The sequence below is a fragment of the Salmo salar genome, chromosome 14 (assembly GCF_965601325.2).
Source record: "Salmo salar chromosome 14, fSalSal1, whole genome shotgun sequence".
Classification (NCBI taxonomy): Eukaryota; Metazoa; Chordata; class Actinopteri; order Salmoniformes; family Salmonidae; genus Salmo; species Salmo salar.
In genome coordinates, this window is record NC_138304.1 from 16,912,501 (window position 1) to 16,935,209 (window position 22,709).

Sequence of the window (22,709 nt, forward strand, 5' to 3'; positions counted from 1 at the left end):
CAGCAGAGAGAGAGAGTGGGAAAAGAGTGAGTGAGAGAGGCAGGCTGCTGAGGCGGGGCAGATAGAGGATAGACACAGCTTCATTACCTCTGCTAGGCTGCCAGATCCCCACAGCTAGCCAGGCACCCGGCCGAGGGGCTCACACAGCCAAACACATATTTAAGAGCTTTACATTCCCATGATGCATGTCCCCCAACCGCCTTTATGTAGGGTAGGTTGAAGGGGGATTGGGGTTGGAATTGCAGCTTTGGTTCCAAGGGGGGTCTAGTGTGTGTGTGTGTGTGTGTGAGTGTGCAGTGGTTTCCATGGCTATAAGGAGGCTAATGATGAGTGCGTGCATCTGTATGTCTATCCGTGTGCGTGTGTGCCTTTACAGCGTTCACATTTGTGGGTGTTAAAGAACGAGGAGTGTGCAGAAATGTGGAACTGAACCGTACATTGAAAGGTTTCATTTGAACGACTTGGCTTCCTACAAGAGGCACTTAACTGACCTTCATATCAGCCCACAGTCAATTACGAAAGGCCACTCTGAAACTGCTCACAATAGGCATAACAGACCTTAAATGTATGTTCTCCAAACAACGACCAATTGACGTGAGCTAAAAGCCAATGTGCGGAGAAGGACGATTTGATCAATGTCTACACAAACAAACCCAAACCAAACGCCCACATGTTGCTAACTGCTCGCCTATTACGATGTCCGAAAAGTCTGAATTGCTTCCTAGCGGAACGCTCACTGTCGTTAGTGAGCACTGCCAAGGCAAATGTCTGCCCAGTTTAGCCCATGACATTTTCAAAGAGGCTCATTATCCATAGATTCAGACTACCTGCAAAATGCTTAGAAGCTTTATATTGCACAATAATGCCTCATAAGGTATTTTACGCGTGTTTATAAAGGCATTATATATATGTGTGTTCCTCATACAACATACAAAGTGTTGCCTTTTATTGGATACATTTCTCTGCCAAGTACACAAGTAAATTTCCCTCTTTAACAGTTGCTGTTTGATTTACAATCTAGAGGGGTAGTGAGATAATTGACCCGCCCTGTGTTTTGGAGAGCTGTGTTTGTAATTAGACATGGTGCTTCCCAGGAGGATGGGGGCTTTGGCTGTGCCTGTACACCTTCAGTAGCTAGATATAGATGCCACATAGGCTAGATATTCCAATAAAAAAAGCTGTTGTTTCCTAAACAGAAAAGTATAGATTCGTTTTTGGCTGCTGTATACATTAAAGAAGCTATGCGGTCTCAATAACCTATTCTTATCAGATGAAGGAAAGATTGGGGATTTTCCCAGAAACAGCATGATAGGAAATGTGTTATTTATATGAATGTTTTGTAATCCATTGGGCATTTTGAATGGCCAAAGAAAAATAGCGCAGTACTTGAGTAAACACTCTCTCTCTCACACACACACACACACACACACACACACTCACAGAGCGCCTCCGACTGTGGTTCCTCTCTTCCCTGTTACATTGGAGGATATTTCCCCTCCTCTAAATGGCCGTGGCTCTCCCTAAGTGTTCCACTGAACGATGCTCCCTGGGTGTTTACACACAATTTCATTTGCTGAAAGCACTCTGTCACATCTCTGTTAGCTCCACACACACCACCAGCAGCAACAGCACTTCACAGAGAAGCTAAGGAGTGGCCTCCCTGGCTCACACATTGGGGCCAACAAACCACAGAGAAATATTGCTGAAGTTTTTATTTTAATTCCTTATATATATATATATATATATATATATATATATATATATATATATATATAAATTCCCCATAAACTCACATTGATCAATCGTCCTGTCTCAGACTTCTATTCATAGCTTTTTCTCAAAATGAATTTCAATCTCTGCGTTTGAAGAACCCAGTGACTCGCTCTGCCTCTGCAGTAGCTCCGATTCCAGCTAAATATCCAACTAATTAGCTTTGTACCCGTCTCTGAGTTGAGTTTGTGTGTGTGTGCGTGTGTGTGTGCGCACGCGTGCGTGCGTGTGTGTGTGTATTTCAGTAGCTGTTCTTTGTCATGATTAAAACCTCTGGTCTCCCATTGCCAAGCCGTTCTGGTTTGAGGCTGTAACAGCTGATTCATTAGGGCTGTCAAAGTATGGCTGCTGCTGCCTGCCTGCATGGCTGGTGTTATGCTTTTACTCGGAGCCTCAGTCAGTCAGAGTAGCTAGGCCCACTGGTGTTAGCGCTACAGGGACATAAATACATCAAGGCTGCTACTGCGTCTCCTCGTTCCCCAGACCCAGCCATTAGCCGGAGAATAAACACTGCTCACACAGATTCCAGCGTTTGTCACTCTGACGCCTTTGATGGCCCCGGCCCCCAGCTCCGAATGGCTCCGGCTTTTATGCTTTTCTCACGCTGTTGTTGTGTCAGTGGAGCAAAAAAAAAGACAAAGGCAAGATAGGAGTTTTTACTGGAGCTGACTGATAAAGAAATGTGGCTTGTTAGGTCCTTTTAGTGGCAGACTAGCGAGTGACAGCTGACCGTGTGAAAAGTGAGGGTCAGGTTCTTTCGAGATGTCTCCTTGAGTGAAGACGGCGGCACAAAAAAGTCCAGTTCCGACAGACAGCCTTTGTTAGGACTGAGGTGCCATTTTGGTTAGACAAAGAGGCAGCCATTTTGGTGCCAGTCAGTCTTCGCTAGTGTCCAACTGACAGGAAACTCTCCCTCTCCGATGAATCATCCTTCCAGGAAATCACAATTTCCCTGTCACACCACCTAGTGCCACAAATTACTATTATATGGCTTCCCATTCAAGTTCCTCCTGGGGTTTTCGTAGTAATGGTGGTGGCGATGATAACGATGCACTCATGTTGAATGCCAACGTGAACAGCCTGCCATAAAAAAGAAAATCAACCCCGACCAGCATATCCCAGCCCATCCAGAGTGGTGTGTGGTGAGGTGGGTTTCTAGGGCACGTTCCCTCAACTCTCAGTGGAGTCTGAGTGGAGTGGCTGGAGCCTGGTTTCTTGTTCTCCTCCTCCCATAGCCGCCATGTAGCCATGGAGTGTGACTGTGAATAGGAATGGCTCTTTAGAGAGGAGGGTTCGCTAGACTAGGTGAATATATTTCAGGATGTAGGCTGTGTCTGTGCGTGAGGGCAGGGGAGTTATCTCAGTCTACATTTCCACTTTGAAGGAAACGTTCAAACAGACACAGAGTATTGAGTTTTCTCTGATGGAAATGTTAGAATTCTACCTGATTAATTCACGTGCAAAACAGTAGTCATAGTTAATCAGTGTGATGATGACTTGATTCATTCTGTCTGACTTGCTCGTTTTAGATCATATTTGATTTTCATTTGTCTTCATTTGAATTGGGATGGCTGGAAGCAACAATCACTACACAGGCTGCTGTAATGCGTTATAATTATTATTTTCAAATTACACAGACATCCTCCAGAACCCTGTCTTGGCACAATTTTAATTGATTTCAGCTTCCTGGTGGCACGTTCCATCTTTTTAAAGTTCTTCAATGGGGAAAAATACTATATTTTTTATCATTTTCAATTAATAGTAGACCAATCGTTTATTTGATAGTGGTACAAACGTGTTGACACTCTACTATGACAAGGCTATTTGGTGTGCTGTAGCCCATGTTGAGTATTCTCTCTCTATTTGTTTGAAGTTGTACCACAGTATAAACACTTTTTGGTATATAAAATACTTTGAAATACAAGGATGCTCTCACCTTTCAAGTATTGATACTCTAGAAACCATCCTTTTTCTGATACCCTCTGACCAAACCACTACTGTCCCTCTCTCTCAGAGCCTGCCTAGCTTTGGACCCTACCTCCTGGAGAAGACAGAAGTGCTGGCTGAGTACAAGAAGAAACTGCAGGATGTCAACGACAACTTTGTGGGTGACACCAACACTGCCCGCGTGTTCATGCCCAAGAAACCAGTTCCTGCTGTGAAGGTGAGAGAGGGGCCGCCTGGATTACAAATAATACTTTGCTAGGTCTTTATATATATTTATATAGGGCCGTTTTGAGACTCCCGCTTTAGTGTTTGTGATAGTACATCTGTTCCTAATGAAAGGGGTGTTGTGACCTTTCTAAGGTCATTTCAAACCAATAACAACATGGGTAACACTTATATCTAGTTCTATAAAGAATATAAAGCATTCCAGAGCATGTTGTTGTTGTTTCCTGTCCTACAGTCAGACTAGTACATTAACTAGCTTTGCTTGTTGTTGCTCGTTGTTACTGCCAGACTAGTAGTAACTAATTGTAATCGTTGTTGTTGTTGTGTCCCCTGCAGGATGTGATCGCCAGGGCTCTGAAGCACATCGGGGCCTACGTGGAGTTGGACAACCAGGAGCAGGTGATAGCTCTGATCGACGAGGAGATGTGCATCAACTGTGGGAAGTGTTACATGACCTGCAACGACTCAGGATACCAGGTACTAAGACATACACACACGCACACAGCCTTCTGGGAATGTGGTGTTTCTCAAAGGGCATCCTATTGCTTACATAGTCCTCTGTTTGGGAAATAGACGTCGTCTTGTTTGTCCCCTCAACTTGAATGCAGCACTCTTTTCTTGTTTAGGTAACTATCTTCTCAACTGGAGCGAGATATGCGTACACAGTGCTGTAAAACTCTATTTGAGTAACATGTTCTCATGGCCGGATGCTGCTGCACCGTTGTGGTCATGTTGCGGACTCGTTTTTTTCCCTCCTCTCTTTTTTTCTCTCCGTCCACCCAGTAGATCGAGAGGATAAGTCCTCTCTCCGATGGAGAGTCACTAATTGCTCTAATGTAATAGCTTTTTTTTCTGTCTCTCTGCTTCCTCTTCTTTTGCAGGCTATTACGTTTGACCCTGAGACCCATTTCCCAGTAATCACTGACAGCTGTACCGGCTGCACTCTCTGCCTCAGTGTCTGCCCCATCATTGACTGCATCAAAATGGTTACCAGGCCAACGGCGTACGTGCCTAAGAGGGGGCTGCCTCAAGCTGTTAATCCCATTTGCTAAAGGCTAGACAACAGGTCTGTGTTCATTATGTGCCAAATGGAAGAAAAATTATTGAAACAGGGAGGGACTACCTGGGCTTGTCCAATGAGAAATTGTCATATTGTTTCCCGTTGCAAAATGTTTTCACATGTTTTTTTGTTGCATGCTCTAATGAATACGACCCAGGCAGTACCTGGCCACCGCAGAGGGGGGAGAAGAGAGAGAGGGGACCCGATGTCTACCTTACACCATTGATTGGCTATGTAATTGCAGAGTGAAAAATTACCTTTATTATGAAAATGAATAATTAGCCAGAAGCGTTAATTACCTTATATTCCCAAGCCAATTATCCTGAAATAATTATACCGGACGCAAAATAGTTTGTGTTATTTCTAAAACAATGGCTCGCTATGTGGGGTTTTGTTTTTTGTCTGCCCTGCTGGGAGTTGATAGACATTGTGTGGCGAAGCGGCCATGCTTCAAGGTGCATGTATTGATAATCATATTCATTGATTATTATCTTTTGGACCAGTGGAAATTGTTATGTTAAATTGTAATAAATTGTAAATTGTAATGCACTGATCAAAGAGGGATGAAAATCAATCATGATGTAATGGTTATAGTTCAGTTATAAATGAACTAAGGGTTTATAGCAAAGGTTTAGGTGTAGTTTAATTGTTTATTTGGTGACATTATTTAGGAATTGATTTTAATGCGATATATCCTTTTAGACAATCATATGCCTTTTAGGTTGTATTAATGAGAGTAAAATATCTCTTTAGAACATGAATACTGTTCAGTTGCATTATAGGTGTAGACTGGTTTAATATAACTTATTTTTAAATGTTATCAAATTCTAATTTATTTGATTTAATAATCATATTGGTGAAATAAAGATATAACCTGCAATTTAGGTATCTCTGTGAGTGTCACAGAGAGGACGCCTTTGACTTCTAGATCAGACGCCAGTCACAATTAATTTAAATAGTCCGGATTTCTCATCTGTAGATGCTCTACATTCTATCAACAAACTATCAGTTGATAAGCAACTGCTTGCTAAGGTTACGGTTAAGGTTAGGGTTAGGTTTAGAATAAGGGTAAGGGTTAAGAATAAGAGTAAGGGTTAAGGTTAGTGCTAGGGTTAGGGTAAGGGTTAAGTTTAGGTTTAGAGTAAGGGTCAGGGTTAAAGGTTAGGGTTAGAGCTAGGGTTAGTAAATAGTTAGTTGATGCTCTACAGACTATCTAAATAAAGTGTTACCAAGATACCTACTCAATTATATGTGAGCACTTTTAGAGAAAATTCTGAAAGCTAATTCCATATTCATAATTCGTGAACAGAATTGAAAAACAAAACATTGTCTGTTTATGATTTGAATAAAAAGTAAAATAATGCAACGAGTGTTCTCTGTTATGCTAATGCAATCTCTCCACAATCTCCCTTCTTTTCTCTCTTAATTTTTCCAAATGAATTCACAAACAAACACCCAATTCTGTGTATTGGGTAAGCGTTAAATTTGAGTTAATTAAAATGCTATCGCTGCCATCTCTGGATAAGTGTAGTCGCTCCATGAAAGGGTATTATTTGAAAACTATTAAGCGTGCTCGTTTGAAAGAGTAGACAGACATGCTGAAATGAGGTATTTCATATTTTCGTATGTCTTAACGTAAACCATTTTATAAGAGTGGAGCATCTCTATAATTTAGATGTTTTAATCCAATGTTAATCATTTCACAAAATGACCACGTTCAACTTACACTTTCAGAACCAAGGACTGAATATTGCTATCAGCCTTGCACTGAGGGTTATCAGGGAACCATATGGAAACATTGACATTAAGAGAAAACGGTTTCATTTACCATTACTATTCAAAAGAAAACAATTTAGCTTGTTCCCAGTATACTGTGTACACCCTTCAAATACATATACATTACATAGCCGATCCATTACTGCTCCAGGAAAATGGCTGTGTCCAGAAAACCTTTATGAATCTACATTACTTTTATTTCTTCAATGAACTGGTATCTGAGACACCAGCCTAAAGTTCAAACTAAAACCCAAGGCGCTGTTCTCTGTTCCGGCAGTGAATCTCCTGTCTCCATCTGGTAAGATCTGGCAGCCACTCGTTCCCAACCCAGCCATACATCCTCTCTCCCTCCCGCCTTCATGCAGCATCCCCGATAACTTCCCCTTCCCTCCCTGATTAGAATTGGGAAATGATGTGTCTGGACGTGCCCTTTGATCACTCATGTTCAATGTTCCTTGACAGAGCCCTTCTTGCTTATATATTGACTTGTCGAATCAAATCAAATCAAATTGTATGGGTCACATACACATGGTTAGCAGATGCTAATGTGAGTGTAGCGAAATGCTTGTGCTTCTAGTTCCGACAGTGCAATAATATCTAACAAGTAATCTAACAATTTCCCAACAACTACCTAATACACACAAATCTAAAGGGGTGAATGACAATATGTACATATAAATATAAGGATGAGCAATGGTCGAGCGGCATAGGCAAGGTGCAATAGATAGTATAAAATACAGTATATACATATGATATGAGTAATGTAAGATATGTAAACATTATTAAAGTGGCATTATTGAAAGTGGCATTGTTTAAAGTGACTAGTGATCCATTTATTAAGGTGACCAGTGATTGGGTCTCAATGTAGGCAGCAGCCTCTCTGTGTTAATGATGGCTGTTTAACAGTCTCATGGCCTTCAGATAGAAGCTGTTTTTCAGTCTCTCGGTCCCAGCGTTGATGCACTTGTACTGACCACGCCTTCTGGATGGTAACGGTGTGAACAGGCAGTGGCTCGGGTGGTTGTTGCCCTTGATGATCTTTTTGGCCATCCTGTGACATCGGGTGCTGTAGGTGTCATGGAGGGCAGGTAGTTTGCCCCCAGTGATGCGTTGTGCAGACTGCACCACCCTCCGGAGAGCCTTGCGGTTGAGGGCGGTGCAGTTGTCGTACCAGGATGCTCTCGATTGTGCATCTGTGAAAGTGTGTCAGGGTTTTGGGTGACAAGCCAAATTTCTTCAGCCTCCTGAGGTTGAAGAGGCGCTGTTGCGCCTTCTTCACCACACTGTCTGTGTGGGTGGACCATTTCAGTTTGTCCGTGATGTGTATGCCGAGGAACTTAAAACTTTCCACCTTCTCCACCGCTGTCCCTTTGATGTGGATAGGGGCGTGCTCCCTCTGCTGTTTCCTGAAGTCCACGATCATCTCCTTTGTTTTGTTGACGTTGAGTGAGAGGTTGTTTTCCTGAGTGCCCTCACCTCCTCCCTGTAGGCTGTCTCATCGTTGTTGGTAATCAAGTCCACTACTGTTGTGTCGTCTGCAAACTTGATGATTGAGTTGGAGGCGTGCATGGCCACGCAGTCGTGGGTGAACAGGGAGTACAGGAGGTGGCTGAGCACGCACCCTTGAGGGGCCCCAGTGTTGAGGGTCAGCGAAGAGGAGATGTTGTTTCCTACCTTCACCAACTGGGGGTGGCCCAACATAAAGTCCAGGACCCAGTTGCACAGGGTGGGGTTGAGACCCAGGGCCTCCAGCTTGATGATGAGCTTGGGGGGGGGGGGGGGGGGGGGGGGCGTGCAGTCCTTGTTAGTGGCTCGCCATGGTGGCAATGTATTATCCTCAAAGTTTGTCTGGAAGCGTGACGTCGGTGTCCGTGACATGGCTGGTTTTCTTTTTGTAGTCCGTGTTTTCCTGCAGACCCTACCACATACGTCTCGTGTCTGAGCCGTTGAATTGCAACTCCACATTGTCCCTGTACCGGCATTTCTCTTGTTTGATTGCCTTGTGGAGGGAATAACTACAGTGTTTATATTCAGCCATATTCCCAGACCTCTTTCCATGGTTAAATGCGGTGGTTTGCACTTTCAGTTTTGCACAAAAGCCGCCATCCATCCACGGTTTCTGGTTACGGTAAATTTTAATAGTCACAGTGGGTACATCTCCAATGCACTTCTTTATAAACTCACTCACCGAGTCAGCATATAGATCGATGTTGTTATCTGAGGCTGACCGGAACATATCCCAGTCCACATGATCAAAACAATCTTGAAGCGTGGATTCCGATTGGTCAGACCAGCATTGAATGGTTCTAGTCACTGGTACATGTTTGAGTTTCTGCCTATACGACGGTAGGAGCAAGATGGCGTCGTGGTCGGATTTGCCGAAGGGAGGGCGGGGGAGGGCTTTGTATGCTTGTAGTCCGTATCTTTTTTTATAAGAAAGTGGAAGCTTTAACATGGAGTCAGATTGTTATTTGAATAAATATAACATTATGTTGAGTGAGCAGCAGCATCACAATACCCGTTCAAAACAGGAATAACGTCCAGTGCTGAAGTTAGAGTAGCAGTGATCGGGTGTATTAACCCTGCGCATAGTGCAATCAATATGCTGATAGAATTTAGGTAACCTTGTTCTCAAATTTGCTTTGTTAAAATCCCCAGCTACAATAAATTCAGCCTCAAGATATATGGTTTCCAGTTTACATAAAGTCCAGTGACGTTCCTTGAGGGCCATCTTGGTGTCTGCTTGAGGGAGAATGTACACAACTGTGACGATAACTGGCGAGAATTCTCTTGGGAGATAATATGGCCGGCATTTGATTGTAAGGAATTATAGGTCGGGTGAGCAGAAGGACTTGAGTTATTGTATGTTGTTCTGATTACACCATGAGTCGTTAATTATGAAGCATACACCCCCTCCCTTCCTCTTCCCAGAGAGGAGGTTATATCTGTCGGTGCGATGCATGGAGAAGCCCAGTGGCTGAACCGATTCCGACAACATATCCCAAGAAAGCCATGTTTCCGTGAAACAGAGAATGTTACAATCTCTGATGTCTCTCTGGAAGGCAACCTTTGCTCGAATTTCATCTACCTTGTTGTTAAGAGACTGTATGACACCAGGAAGTCGATGTTGTTAAAGCCAAAGATGATCTATTATATTAACAAGATGGTCAACTGACTGCTCTAACAATGGAAATGCATGTCCGTAAAGGCGAAAGGCAGGTGGGAGAAGAGGAGATCAGGTGGGAACAATCTAGCCATTGAGAGGGCAGATAGGCGTGTGAACAAAAGCCACAACTCTGATCCAAAATTGTTTTTCTTAAAGTTGCAGGAATGTCAAGTGCATAACATTTATATCAGTACACTCGTTACAATCTAAGTGTTATGAAATTTCTATTAGATCAAATAAGCCTCACCTATCAAAATAGCAATTAACTTTTATCTTGACCAAATTCAACACTTTCTCACTGCCCCCCATACAAAACTCCTCACTAAGTCTCCTAAACTCTTATTTTCGCAAGGACAGATTTTGGGCAAACATCGCTTCGCCTCTTCCTCTCTGTTAAAGCTAATTTGGAGGCAGAAGTCAGCCAATTATACCACAATTATACCATAAAGCAATACAGTGACCTGACAGCCCCCGGAAGTAGAAGAACTGGGTAGTTCTCCTTCAAATAATCGTTTGGCGCCTCACATTTGGAATAGCTCCAGCAATGTCTGCCGGAGGCAGACCGGTCCAGTGGCAAATGAGGTGAGCCCCTCCCTCTGGTTATTCTCGCTCTCTTCCGTGCGAAGATCACTATGAAGCTCTCCTCAGCACAACTTGATCCCTGTATTCCTGCTTAACTGTTCTCAGGCGAACCGTCTTTTTATGTTGAAAAACTGACCGTGTACTCACTAAGTCTCCTGTGGTAGACTACTGTGGTACTCACTAAGTTTTGATCCGAAGGAACTGTTTGGGTAGGGTGTCGCCGCCATTTTCAACGGGATTCTAGCTTCAGTGGCAAGTGGCGACCCAGTTCTCATACTAGAGCAGGACATGTCCTCTCTATTGAGTAAAGGGGCAATCAAAGCAATACCAGCATCAGACAGCCATTTTGGCTTCTACCCCCAGAACTTCCTGGTCCCCAAAAAGGGGAGGGGAGATGCACCCCATTCTGGACCTATGGGTCTTCAACACCCATCTGAGAAAGTTCACGTTCTGTATGCTTACGTTCAACATGCTGTCGCACTCTATTCGAGGCGACGGGTTCACTTTAGTCGACCTACAGTACGCTTATTTTCACAAGTATTCTGCCATCACACAGGTTTCTCAGGTTTGCTTTTCAGGCCACAGTCTAACTCGCTGTTCCCTTCGGGCTAGCACTAGCTCCCCGGACGTTCAGCAAGTGTGTGGAGGCAGCTCTAGCACTCCTGAGAATCATAGACATAGATGATTAGCTCCCTGACACAGGAGCAAGCAGTGCAAGAAACAGCTTCCCTTGTAACCCACCTCATCAAGGTAGGTTACAAGGTAACCATAAAAATAGCTTTTTGGTGCCCAAATAGAACATCTAGGTGTCTCTCTAATTGGGCAACACTATCGGATGGCCACATCACGTCGTTCTGACAGATCCACAGGGGTTCACCCTCAGAACTTTTCTCTGAGTACTCAGAGACTTCCAGTGTTGGATAACTGCTCAACGCCTGTGTACACAACGTCACCTCAGTCGAAAGAAAGATAACAGTAACCTCAGAATATCTCTTTTTTTGTGAACAATTATTTATTCGTTTTTTCTTGCTTGTCATAGATAATTACGATTTCAAGATACAATACATACAAATATGAACAATTTAATAAGGGGAAAACAAACAAACCCAATGTAAATACACAAAAACGAAAACAACACAATACAAATGACAAAACAAAACATATTATAGATGGGAAGTACAGGTGCTGGGGGTGCTGCAAAACTAGGCTATCAAAAGAAATCCCCAAAAATGATATTACTCCTGTCTGAACAGACAAAAATAAAATAATTATAAATATTACACCAAAGAGCATAATTTAGCTACAGAGGAACAATAGCTTCTAAAAAATAGCTGTGGATTTCTCACAAGCATTTACTCACAAGCATTTACAGTCAGGAAGGCCACAATTTGGGCAGCGCACGCACCAAATAGAGAACAGCTTGTTGCATTGTGGCCATAGTTCTAACTCATAGAAGGATTTTGTAACCTCTGACCCTGGCACTTGGACTGGTACCCCCTTTCCTGCAGTCAAATGACCAAATTGCCCTTTAGTGGCCGCATGTTTAAAAATTAATAAACATTATTTTCTTTTTAAGGCAGAAAATCCAGTGTTTCTGTCAAACGGTTTTGTTATATTTCAGCCATCTGTGATGTGCAGCTGAAGTCGGAAGTTTACATACACTTAGGTTGGAGTCATTAAAACTTGTTTTTCAACCACTCCACAAATTTCTTCTTAATAAACTATAGTTTTGGCAAGTCGGTTAGGACATCTACTTTGTGCATGACACAAGTAATTTTTCCAACAATTGTTTACAGACAGATTATTTCACTTATAACTCACTGTATCACAATTCCAGTGCATCATAAGTTTACATACACTAAGTGTCACATCCTGACCCTTGTAAGAGGTCATTTTTCCATAGTAGAGTGGTCAGGATGTGACAGGGGGGTGTTTTGGGTGTGTTTTGGGGTTTCTGTTTCATTGTGGGGTTTCTAAATTTCTATTTCTATGTTTTCCTTTTCTATGCGTTGGCCAGGTATGGTTTCCAATCAGAGGCAGCTGTCTATCATTGTCTCTGATTGGAAGCCATACTTAGGTAGCCTGTTTTCCATGTGTGGGTGTGGGTTGTTAATTTTTGAGTAGTGTTTGCCTGCTCTGCGTTACGGCTTTTGTTGTTTCGTTATTTAAAGTGTTGGTGTCTTGCATTTAGTTTCACGATAAATAAAAAGATGTGGAACTACGAACACGCTGCGTTTTGATCCGATCCTTTTGACAGCTGTGACAGAACAACCCACCAAAAAAGGACCAAGCAGCGTGGGAAAAAGTGTCTGGAGTCATGGACTTGGGAGGAAATCTTGGATGGGAAAGCACCCTGGAGCCAGGCTGGGGAGTATCGTCGCCTGAGGGAGGAAATAGAAGAAGCCAAGAGGGAGCGACGGTACTATGAGGCGCTATATCCTCCAAGAGGCAAGGTGGAGAGGCAGCCCCCAACATTTTTTTTGGGGGGGGGGGGGGCATACGGGGAGGTTGGCGATGTCAGGGGGGAGCCCTGATCTAACTTCCCGGGCTTATCGGAGAGAGCCGTGGAGTAAACTGGAGCCAGTCAGGGAGTCAAGCGCAGAGCTCCACGCAAGATTCCGGAGAGAGGTACTGGCGGAAAGGGCACTGCGGAGCGGGCGTGGTGAGGGGCGAGCAATGGGTTATGATGTGATACGCACTATATCGCCCATATGCACTCACAGCCCGGTGCGGTTGGTGCAAGCTCCTCACCGGTGTAGGGCGAAGATAGTCATTGAGCCAGGAAGGAGTAGGCCTGCTCAGCATGCCCGGTCTCCAGTTCGCCTCCATCGTCCGGTATGTCCTGTGCCTCCTTCCCGCACTCGCCCTGAGGTGCGTGCTACCAGTCTGGCGCCACCTAGGCCAGTTCCACGCATCAGACCTCCAGTGCGCATGCCCAGTCCGGAGTGTCCTGTTCCTGCTCCCTGCACTGGTCCTGAGGTGCGCGTCACCAGTCTGGTGCCACCTAGGCCAGTTCTACGCACCAGACCTCCAGCGACGCTCCCAAGTCCGGAGCCTCCAGCGACGCTCCCCAGTCCGGCGCCTCCAGCGATGCTTCCCAGTCCGGAGCCTCCAGCGACGCTTCCCAGTCCGGAACCTCCAGCGACGCTCCCCAGCCCGGGGCTTTCAGAGGCGGTCTGCAGCCCAGAGCCTTCAGAGGCGGTCTGCAGCCCAGAGCCTTCAGAGGCGGTCTGCAGCCCAGAGCCTTCAGAGGCGGTCTGCAGCCCAGAGCCTTCAGAGGCGGTCTGCAGCCCAGAGCCTTCAGAGGCGGTCTGCAGCCCAGAGCCTTCAGAGGCGGTCTGCAGCCCAGAGCCTTCAGAGGCGGTCTGCAGCCCAGAACCTTCAGCGGCGGCCTGCAGCCCAGAACCTTCAGCGGCGGCCTGCAGCCCAGAACCTTCAGCGGCGGCCTGCAGCCCAGAACCTTCAGCGGCGGCCTGCAGCCCAGAACCTTCAGCGGCGGCCTGCAGCCCAGAACCTTCAGCGGCGGCCTGCAGCCCAGATCCTCCAGCGGCGGTTTACAGCACAGAGCTTCCGGTAATGATCTACAGTCCGATTTCTCCGATAATGATCCACAGGTCGGTGTTACGGAAGCGGAGGGATTTGCGGGCGGAACGGAGGTTACGCCCTGAGCCGGAGCCACCTCTGTTGCTGGAGGATCTGAGGGAGAGGAGGGTTCTGGGTGTAGTACTAGAGCCGCCATAGACTTTTGTCACCCTCCCTACCCTCCCTTTGTGTTTGGGGTTGTTTTGTTGGGTTTTGTTTGTTTTGTTGGGTTTTGTTTGCTGGGACCGACACGGCACCGACCGGCAGTGTGCCCTCTGCGGCCACAGATGGTGCACGTGATGGCCCCTCCTCCAGCCTCCCTACGCGCAGCCCCTCCCAACTCCATGGGCACCAGAGCGGCGGTGCTGGAAGATGGAACCGACAGAGCCCCCTCTGGACGTCCGCGGGTGACCAGCAGTTGGTCAATGGTGATGGTGGCATCCCTGCAGGCCAGCTCATGTCGGACGTCCTCACGCAGGCTGCATCGATAATGGTCGATGAGGGCCCTGTCGTTCCAGCCTGCTCCGGCGGCCAAGGTCTGGAATTCCAGGGCGAACTCCTCGGCGCTCCTCGTCCCCTGCCTCAAATGGAAGAGCCGTTCCCCACCACTCTACCTTCGGGCGAATGGTCGAAGACGGCCCGGAAGCGGCGGGTGAACTCCTCGAAGTGGTCCAACGCCACATCTCCTTCTCCCCACACAGCGTTTGCCCACTCCAGAGCTCTCCCCGAGAGGCATGAGACAAGGGCGGACACTCTCTCCCTTCCTGAGGGAGCTGGGTGAACGGTGGCCAGGTAGAGGTCCAGTTGTAACAGGAACCCCTGGCACTGTGCTGCCGTCCCATCGTACTCCCTGGGAAGGGAGAGACGCATCCCACTGGGACTGACTCCGGCTGGGACGGGTAGAGGTAACCCCGGTTGCGCTGGTCAAGGCACTGGAGAGACTTCCTGTCTGACTTCCATGGTCTGGACAACGCGATCCATCATGGCACCAAGATGATGTAACATTGCAGAGTGTTCCTGGAAGCGCTCCTCAACTCCTCTAACCGGGGTACCTGCTCCTGCTGACTCCATGGTAGGTGTGAAATTCTGTTAAGGGTGTGTACTGGAGGCGAAGTCAGGTGCAGGAGAGCAGAGTGGAGTTAACAGGCGCACTTTTTATTCCGGTCCAAACGAAAGCACATAAGTACATATAACGTGCCCAAAACAAGGAACATAAACAAAAGTCTAGCGCGTAACAATACCAACATGTCATCAAAACAATTTCACACAAATACTTGGAGGGGAACAGAGGACTAAATACATTCAGTGTGATTAGGGAATGAAAACCAGGTGTGTATGGAACAAGACAAAAGAAATGGGAATATGAAAAATAGAGCGGCGATGGCTAGAAAGCCGGTGACGTCGATCGCCGAACGCCGCCCGAACAAGGAGAGGAGCCGACTTCAGTGGAAGTCGTGACACTGACCCACCGGGAATGTGATGAAAGAAATAAAAGCTGAAATAAATCATTCTCTCTACTATTATTCTGACATTTCACATTTAAAATAAAGTAGTGATCCTAACTGACCTAAGACAGGGAACTTTTACTATGATTAAATGTCAGGAATTGTGAAAAACTGAGTTAAATGTATTTGGCTAAGGTGTATGTAAACTTCCGACTTCAACTGTATATAAGGTTAAACATTGGGATGCAAACTCAAAATGAATTCATTTCGACTCTATATCTGACATGGTACAGGTGTCTTCTTTTTTTAGACCATAACCATGTGTGTGGGGTGTATACTTTTGTTTTCCTAGTAGATTTGTTTAATGCTACCAAGAAACACTCTGTGTAACCCTTATTTAGACCACTGCAGTAAAAGGTTAAAAGACCACTCCAGTAAAAGGTTAAAAAGTGGGTACACTCATGGGTACATTAGCAATAGCTGCTACTCCTGACTTGAATGGGAACTGCAATCTATGGATTATATTTCTATGGTTGGTTGCGGCTGTCAGTTTGCCTTTCACATATTTAAAAGTACAATCACGAGAAAAACAGACTAATCTGTCTGAGCTAACGTCACTGTTTTTCAAAGTAGTTTATCTTGAGATATTGTCACGAGCACAACGATGAGTAGCCTTTGCTTCACCATCATTGGGTGAGTCAGTATCACCGGAAAGTTTATTTTGTTACATGCTCTAGTCTATACTGTATATCAGGGTTTATCATAGATATTGACGAAATCAGCCTAATTTAAATGTCCTTAGAAACTATAACAAATGACAAAAACACTATTCCTTGTGTTTCAATGTGTAGCATATGCAAAAGCTATTGTTTTAGGCTATTGTTTTTTACTTTCCTAAAACAATCATTTTCCACCTCAAGTTTCAGCTGTCAGAGATTAGAGCACTAAATGCATCAGGGCATTGCATACATAGTCCTATTGGCATCCACTTTATGATATTCATATTTTGAAAAAATACAGTGCCTTTGGGAAAGTATTCAAACCCTTTGACTTTTTCCACATTTCCTCATCAATCTACACACAATACCCCATAATACCAAAATGAAAAAAGCTTTTTGCAAATTTTTGCAAATGTATTACAAATATTTACAGTATTCAGACTCTTTGCTATGAGACTCGAAATTGAGCTCAGGTGCATCCTGTTTCCATTTATCATCCTTGAGATGGTTCTACAACTTGATTGGAGTCCACCTGTGGTAAATTCAATTGATTGGACATGATTTGGAAAGGCACACACCTGTCTATATAAGGTCCCACAGTTGACAGTGCATGTCAGTGCAAAAATCAAGCCATGAGATCGAAGGAATTGTCTCTGGAGCTCCAAGACGGGATTGTGTCAAGGCACAGATCTGGGGAAAGATACCAAAAAATGCCTGCAGCGTTGAAGGTCCCCAAGAACACAGTGGCCTCCATCACTCCATCATGGAAGAAGTGTAGAACCAGCAAGACTCTTCCTAGAGCTGGCCGCCCGGCCAAACTGAGCAATTGGGGGAGAAGGGCCTTGGTCTGGGAGGTAACCAAGAACCCAATGGTCACTCTGACAGAGCTTCAGAAATCCTCTGTGGAGATGGGAGAACCTTCCAGAAGGAAAATCATCTCTGCAGCACTCCACCAATCAGGCCTTTATGGTAGAGTGGCCAGATGGAAGCCACTCCTCAGTAAAACGGCACATGACAGCCCGCTTGGAGTCTGCTGAAAAACATCCCCACAGCATGATGCTGCCTCCACCATGCTTCACCGTGCCAGGTTTCCTCCAGGCGTGACGCTTGGCATTCAGGCCAGAGTTCAATCTTGGTTCATCAGACCAGAGAATCTTGTTTCTCATGGTTTAAGTCCTTAAGGTGCTTTTTAATGGCTTCTCCACCAATTGCTCAGTTTGGCCGGACGGCCAGCTCTAGGAAGATTCTTGGGGGTTCCAAACTTCTTCTATTTTAGAATGATGGAGGCCACTGTGTTCTTGGAGACCTTCAATGCTGCAGACATTTAGAGTACCCTTCCACAGATCTATGCCTCGACACAATCCTGTCTCGGAGATCTACGGACAATTCCTTCAACCTCATGGCTTGGTTTTTGCTCTGGCATGCACTCTCAACTGTAGGACCTTAAATAGACAGGTGTGTGCCTTTCCAAATCATGCCCAATCAATTGAAGGTACTACAGGTGGACTCTAATCAACTTGTAGAAACATCTGAAGGATGATTAATAGAAACATGATTCACCTGAGCTCAATTTTGAGTCTCATAGCAAAGGGTCTGAATACATATGTAAATAAAGTATTTTGTTTTTTATTTGTAATAACTTTGCACAATCAAAACAAAAACATTTTGCTTTGTCATTATGGGGTATTGTGAGTAGATCGATGAGGGGAAAAAATCATTTAATCAATTTTAGAATAAGGCTGTAACGTAACAAAATGTGGACGTAATGTAACAAAATGTGGAAAAAGTAAAGGGGTCTGAATACTTACCGAAAGCATTGTAAAAAGGGTACAGTAATTGTGTAATACATAGTCATTGTATTTGCTGTACTTGCATTGATGTTTGACAGGGCGACATGCATACTTCATCAAAACTTTCCCTAATAATTCCCAGTAACACCAGTAGGAAATAGGAATTGTACCACTGCTCCTGTTAACTAATTTGCAAGTTGCAGTCTGACAATCACCATGACAGTGAATTAGCATATTGACACAGTGTTAAATTGGAGCTGCCGGTGAGCTGTGTATAGCATCTTGACCTTTGACCTCAGGTAATTGGTACTACCAGGAAGCTCAAAGAGAGGTGTTTATGCTCCTCCATGGTGGCGTGTGGCAAATTAGAAGGACAACAGGAGAGAGCCATCATGACTGATCATATATTGTAAATGCTTGATGGCTTCGACTCAACTGAATAGCTATCTAGGCGTGTCCACTGGAATGGTGATTGGATGGGTAATGGAGTTAAGAGTGACTGTTAGGCGGAGCACACATGCATAACAGTGACTATTTGTATTGTTTTAGCCACAGTACACCTGAATACTCATTGGTGTGAGTTAAAAGTATCTAATGCTGACTGATCCATCTTACTCATGGTTTGTGCTTCCCATCAAGAGAAGATAGACTTTAAAACAAACCTCTCCCTGTTTAGTTTGAACTGTATTATCAAAGTAGTTTTACAATGTTATCCAATAATGCTATTTCATATTTCCTCACATTAAGCCCAGCAATAATTGATCTAATCCGTGTGCTTTAAGAAATGGCTTCCTCCCAAGTAGAACCGGGATGTCCGTTCCCTTAGGCCAAGATTCAATCAGATCAAGTGTTAACCGGCAATAGCAGACACCTGCATAGCGGATGTTGCATTAGAAGTTCAGAACGAGAAAGTGTAGGCTATGTAGAAATAATTGCACTCAAATTACATTTCACATTCCAGTGTTGGAACTTGTAAACAAGGCTCCATGGGATTTCTGTTAATGCGACTCCGTGCAGCCAATGGCAATATCTGTTTTAGGTATAATGCCGGGAGCCAGTTGTGGATTTGACAGCTCTAACACAGTTCCACCTCCGACACCATCAAAACAACCGCTATGCGGATGTCAGCTAAAGCTGATCTGATTGAATAGAGCCCTTAATTGAATCAATCTGTTGGAGTGAGCTAGAGCATCCATGGCAGGGCATCCAAGACGTGCATGGTAGGGGCATCCAACAACAACCAGCTCGTAAGCATGATGTGGTCCTGGCTCTGGGTCTGTAGCAATGCCAGGCCTGGGCTTATGCCCACTGAGGATCTATGGAGCGGGAATGGCAGGCAGCGCTGGGTGCCAGGGGATTGGCAAAACCAAACAGGAGGGCATCAGTGTGCCAGCCAAACATGAAGAGGGTTTGGCATGAGTACCTCTCCCGAAGCAAACCCATTTCCTTACACTAATTAATTACCAATTAATGATATTGGCAAAATAAGCGTTTTCATCAGTGTGTTAATTGTTCTGCCACATTTCCAGGGGTGAACACAATTCTTCTCTAATAGTCCTGTGGAAGTAGAGTGAATAGGATTTTCTAAGCTTCAGCTCCAAAAAACGATATGTACCAGTTCCAATCTCAGGCATTTGCCCTGCTGTTTTAAGTCCAAGACTCTGCTGTGTGAAACAGGAGATATTTTCCCTTTTAGAGGCCTGCCTGAAACAGCTGTTAAATGGTGGTCCCCTGATAGATGGTAATGGAGGTGATTACTTTTACTGTGGAAAAAGGCTCTCTCAGCTACACACTGTCAGCAGCTCAGGGAGAGTGGGAGAGAAGAGAGGGAGGGAAACAGGTCAAGTGAGTGAGAGAGATAGATAGATAGAGAAACAGGTCGGGGGGGGGGGCGAGAGAGTGAGAAAGAGAAGCGAGAGAGAAAAAGAGAAAGGAAAAGTAGGAGAATTCATCACCACAATCTCCCTATTTCCATACTCCAAAGAAACACAGCAACTCCCAATTCCTACTAAGGAGGTACTGAGGGGAAGACATGGTTGTACGCAGCAAGAGATCCAAATTCAATGTAGCTGTCTTTGTCTCGTGATGTTTAAAGCCTGCAGCCTCAAACCACGCCCCTCTGCTTTGATAGTCACTAATGTTTTACATGAACATCTGCAGGCGAACACAAAGGAACTCATGAGCTTCTGAATTAGAGAGCTCTGCTGCTGCTTTGCTTTGTCTTTTCATTGATCTATTCAGACACAGCTGGAAGAGCTCAGTTTAATGAGATGCGGGAGTTCACTATGTCAAATTCATGCCGTTGGATCCTTTTCAAATAACAGTGTATATATGATGTTCATGTGATTTTATTTTGTCCTGTCAAGGCAATAAAAATTAAAAAAAACCTGCTCAAGAAAATATTATCTCTTGATACAGTATTGATGGGGAATTACGAAGCCCAAAAAGCATTGCAGAGTGATACAGTCCTCTCTTCATAGCTCAGGTATACAGAAGCACACCAGCAACATGGGAGCCCAGCTTGTGTCTCCAAACAAAGCTAATTGTTTCCGATCAGAGATGAGAGGCAGCTTGAGCAGGTTATCTAGTGGGACAAAAGACATCCTGGCCCCAGTGTCAACCGTCATCCACGTTAATTATTGAAAACACGTATGAGAGGGGAGTCATTTGCATATAGATAAAAGTCCATTCGATTTTGTTTTAAAAGGGGCATTCACCACGTTTCGGCTTTAATCTGTGAATAAATGTATGCAGTGTGTCCCACCAGCACCAATGCTTGTCAGAGCAGAGGAATGAAGATGTCTGCTGAAGAAGGAAGGGTTTGCTGGATTTCTACTAAAACTGTCAACAATGTAGAAGTAGTGAATGGGCCCTACTGCATGGGGCGGTCTTGCCCACCAGCTATTTCTCCAAAAGGTTTTAAAAAAAACTCCTCTAATGCTTCTGCAATGCACCTTAACAAATGCAATGTATTGAAAATAAGGAGAATTTGACCTGTATGTAATGAAATGACACCTGTTTCACTCTTGTTGACATTATGTGATAGAGATGGAGGTCAGCACTAATGAAATATGCTCAGTGAAAGGGATGTTGAATTATTCAGTCTTTGACAACTATTGAGACAGACAGCAATTTCCCCAAGTCAAGATGGTGCCATGAACATCTTTGTCTTAGATAAATGTTCTACAATCTTTTGGAAATCACCTTGGTATTGTGAAATTGGTAAGGTACACATTGGCCCCATGGCGCTCAAATTACATTTATTAGATCTGCCACAGGACATAGCAACAGCTCTTTGCGGTTTCAAGAGGCCACACCAGAGGCTATTTTAAATCTAGAATACTTAATTGGTGAAACTGTCACTTCTGTTTGGGATATTACAGCAACAAATAAATGACTGTAAACAACAGTATTTTTTTCTCACTTTGACATCATGGCACGCGCGCTAGCACAGCAGAAAAGACGGGTTGGCTGAGATTGAGAATGTCACGAAAACGATGCGCACGCTTCAATGAGACAGAAGGCTGTGTGTTGTGATTCTGGATGGCCAGATAGCTAGCAACAATGACAAGAAACTGCCAAGTGGGGAATCGTAGGTGGCTCATTTCAGTTAGTTTTGTCTTGTACTTGATACCATGTCTTGTTTTGAGATGTTTTGACTGATGTCACGTCTATGCTAATATGGCTAAAATTCGCTAGCTAGCTAACCAACAACAAGTGCTCATTGTGCAACTTTAATTATGTTTTCAATAAACATTGGAGACTAAATATAGTTTACATGTCAACAATCTAAACCAACCACATCTGTTTTGCCCTATAGTTGGAATAATGCCAGTCTGCAGGGTTGCCAGGTCTAGCTAAAGTTTCTAGGCCAATGACCCTTCAAAACCAGCCCAGGTCGGAAAACTAGCCCAAATGTTTTTTCCTGCAGCAAGAGAAGAGTTTATCGACGTAATTTGTAAAGACGTAGGCTAAGAAGCAAAATACGGTTTTCCATCAAAATAATAATTATTGTGAGTTTAAGAATATGTTGCTAAAGAAAATATAATTTGCCCTTATTAAACTCGCCTGATAATTTTCCATCAATGCATGTTGATTTAACTGGTTTTGACTGCTATGATTATGCAGTAAGGTCCGAGGAGTTGTGGTATATGGCCAATATTCCACGGCTAAGGACAATACTTCGGACACACCCGTTAGCCATGGTATACTGGCCATATAACACAAACCCCTGAGGTGCCTTATTGCTATTATAAACTGGTTACTAGAGGCCTCCCGAGTGAAGAAAAAAATTGGTTCATCTTTGGGAGCAATTTCCAAACGCCTGAAGGTACCACGTTCATCTGTACAAACAATAGTACGCAAGTATAAACACCATGGGACAACGCAGCCGGCAATAATGACCATTGTTATGTTTGGAGGAAAAAGGGGGAGGCTTGCAAGCCGAAGAACACCATCCCAACCGTGGAGAGGCAGCATCATGTTGTGGGGGTGCTTTGCTGCAGGAAGGACTAGTGCACTTCACAAAATAGATGACATCATGAGGGAGAAAAATTATGTGGATATATTGAAGCAACATCTCAAGACATCAGTCAGGAAGTTAAAGCTTGGTCGCTAATGGGTCTTCCAAATGGACAATGACACCAA

At 44.5% G+C, this 22,709-nt stretch overlaps 1 protein-coding gene across 1 annotated transcript in view; it reads left to right on the plus strand.

Annotated features, from left to right (window-relative positions):
• Positions 1-6,368, plus strand: part of LOC106568897 (dihydropyrimidine dehydrogenase [NADP(+)]) — a 130,603-nt gene extending 124,235 nt beyond the window's left edge. The window contains exons 21-23 of the mRNA XM_014139686.3: positions 3,785-3,934; positions 4,279-4,419; positions 4,824-6,368. Coding sequence (XP_013995161.3) covers positions 3,785-3,934; positions 4,279-4,419; positions 4,824-4,994 — 462 coding nt within the window. The 3' untranslated portion in view covers positions 4,995-6,368. The remainder of the gene's footprint in view (positions 1-3,784; positions 3,935-4,278; positions 4,420-4,823) is intronic.
• The last annotated feature ends 16,341 nt before the right edge of the window (positions 6,369-22,709 follow it).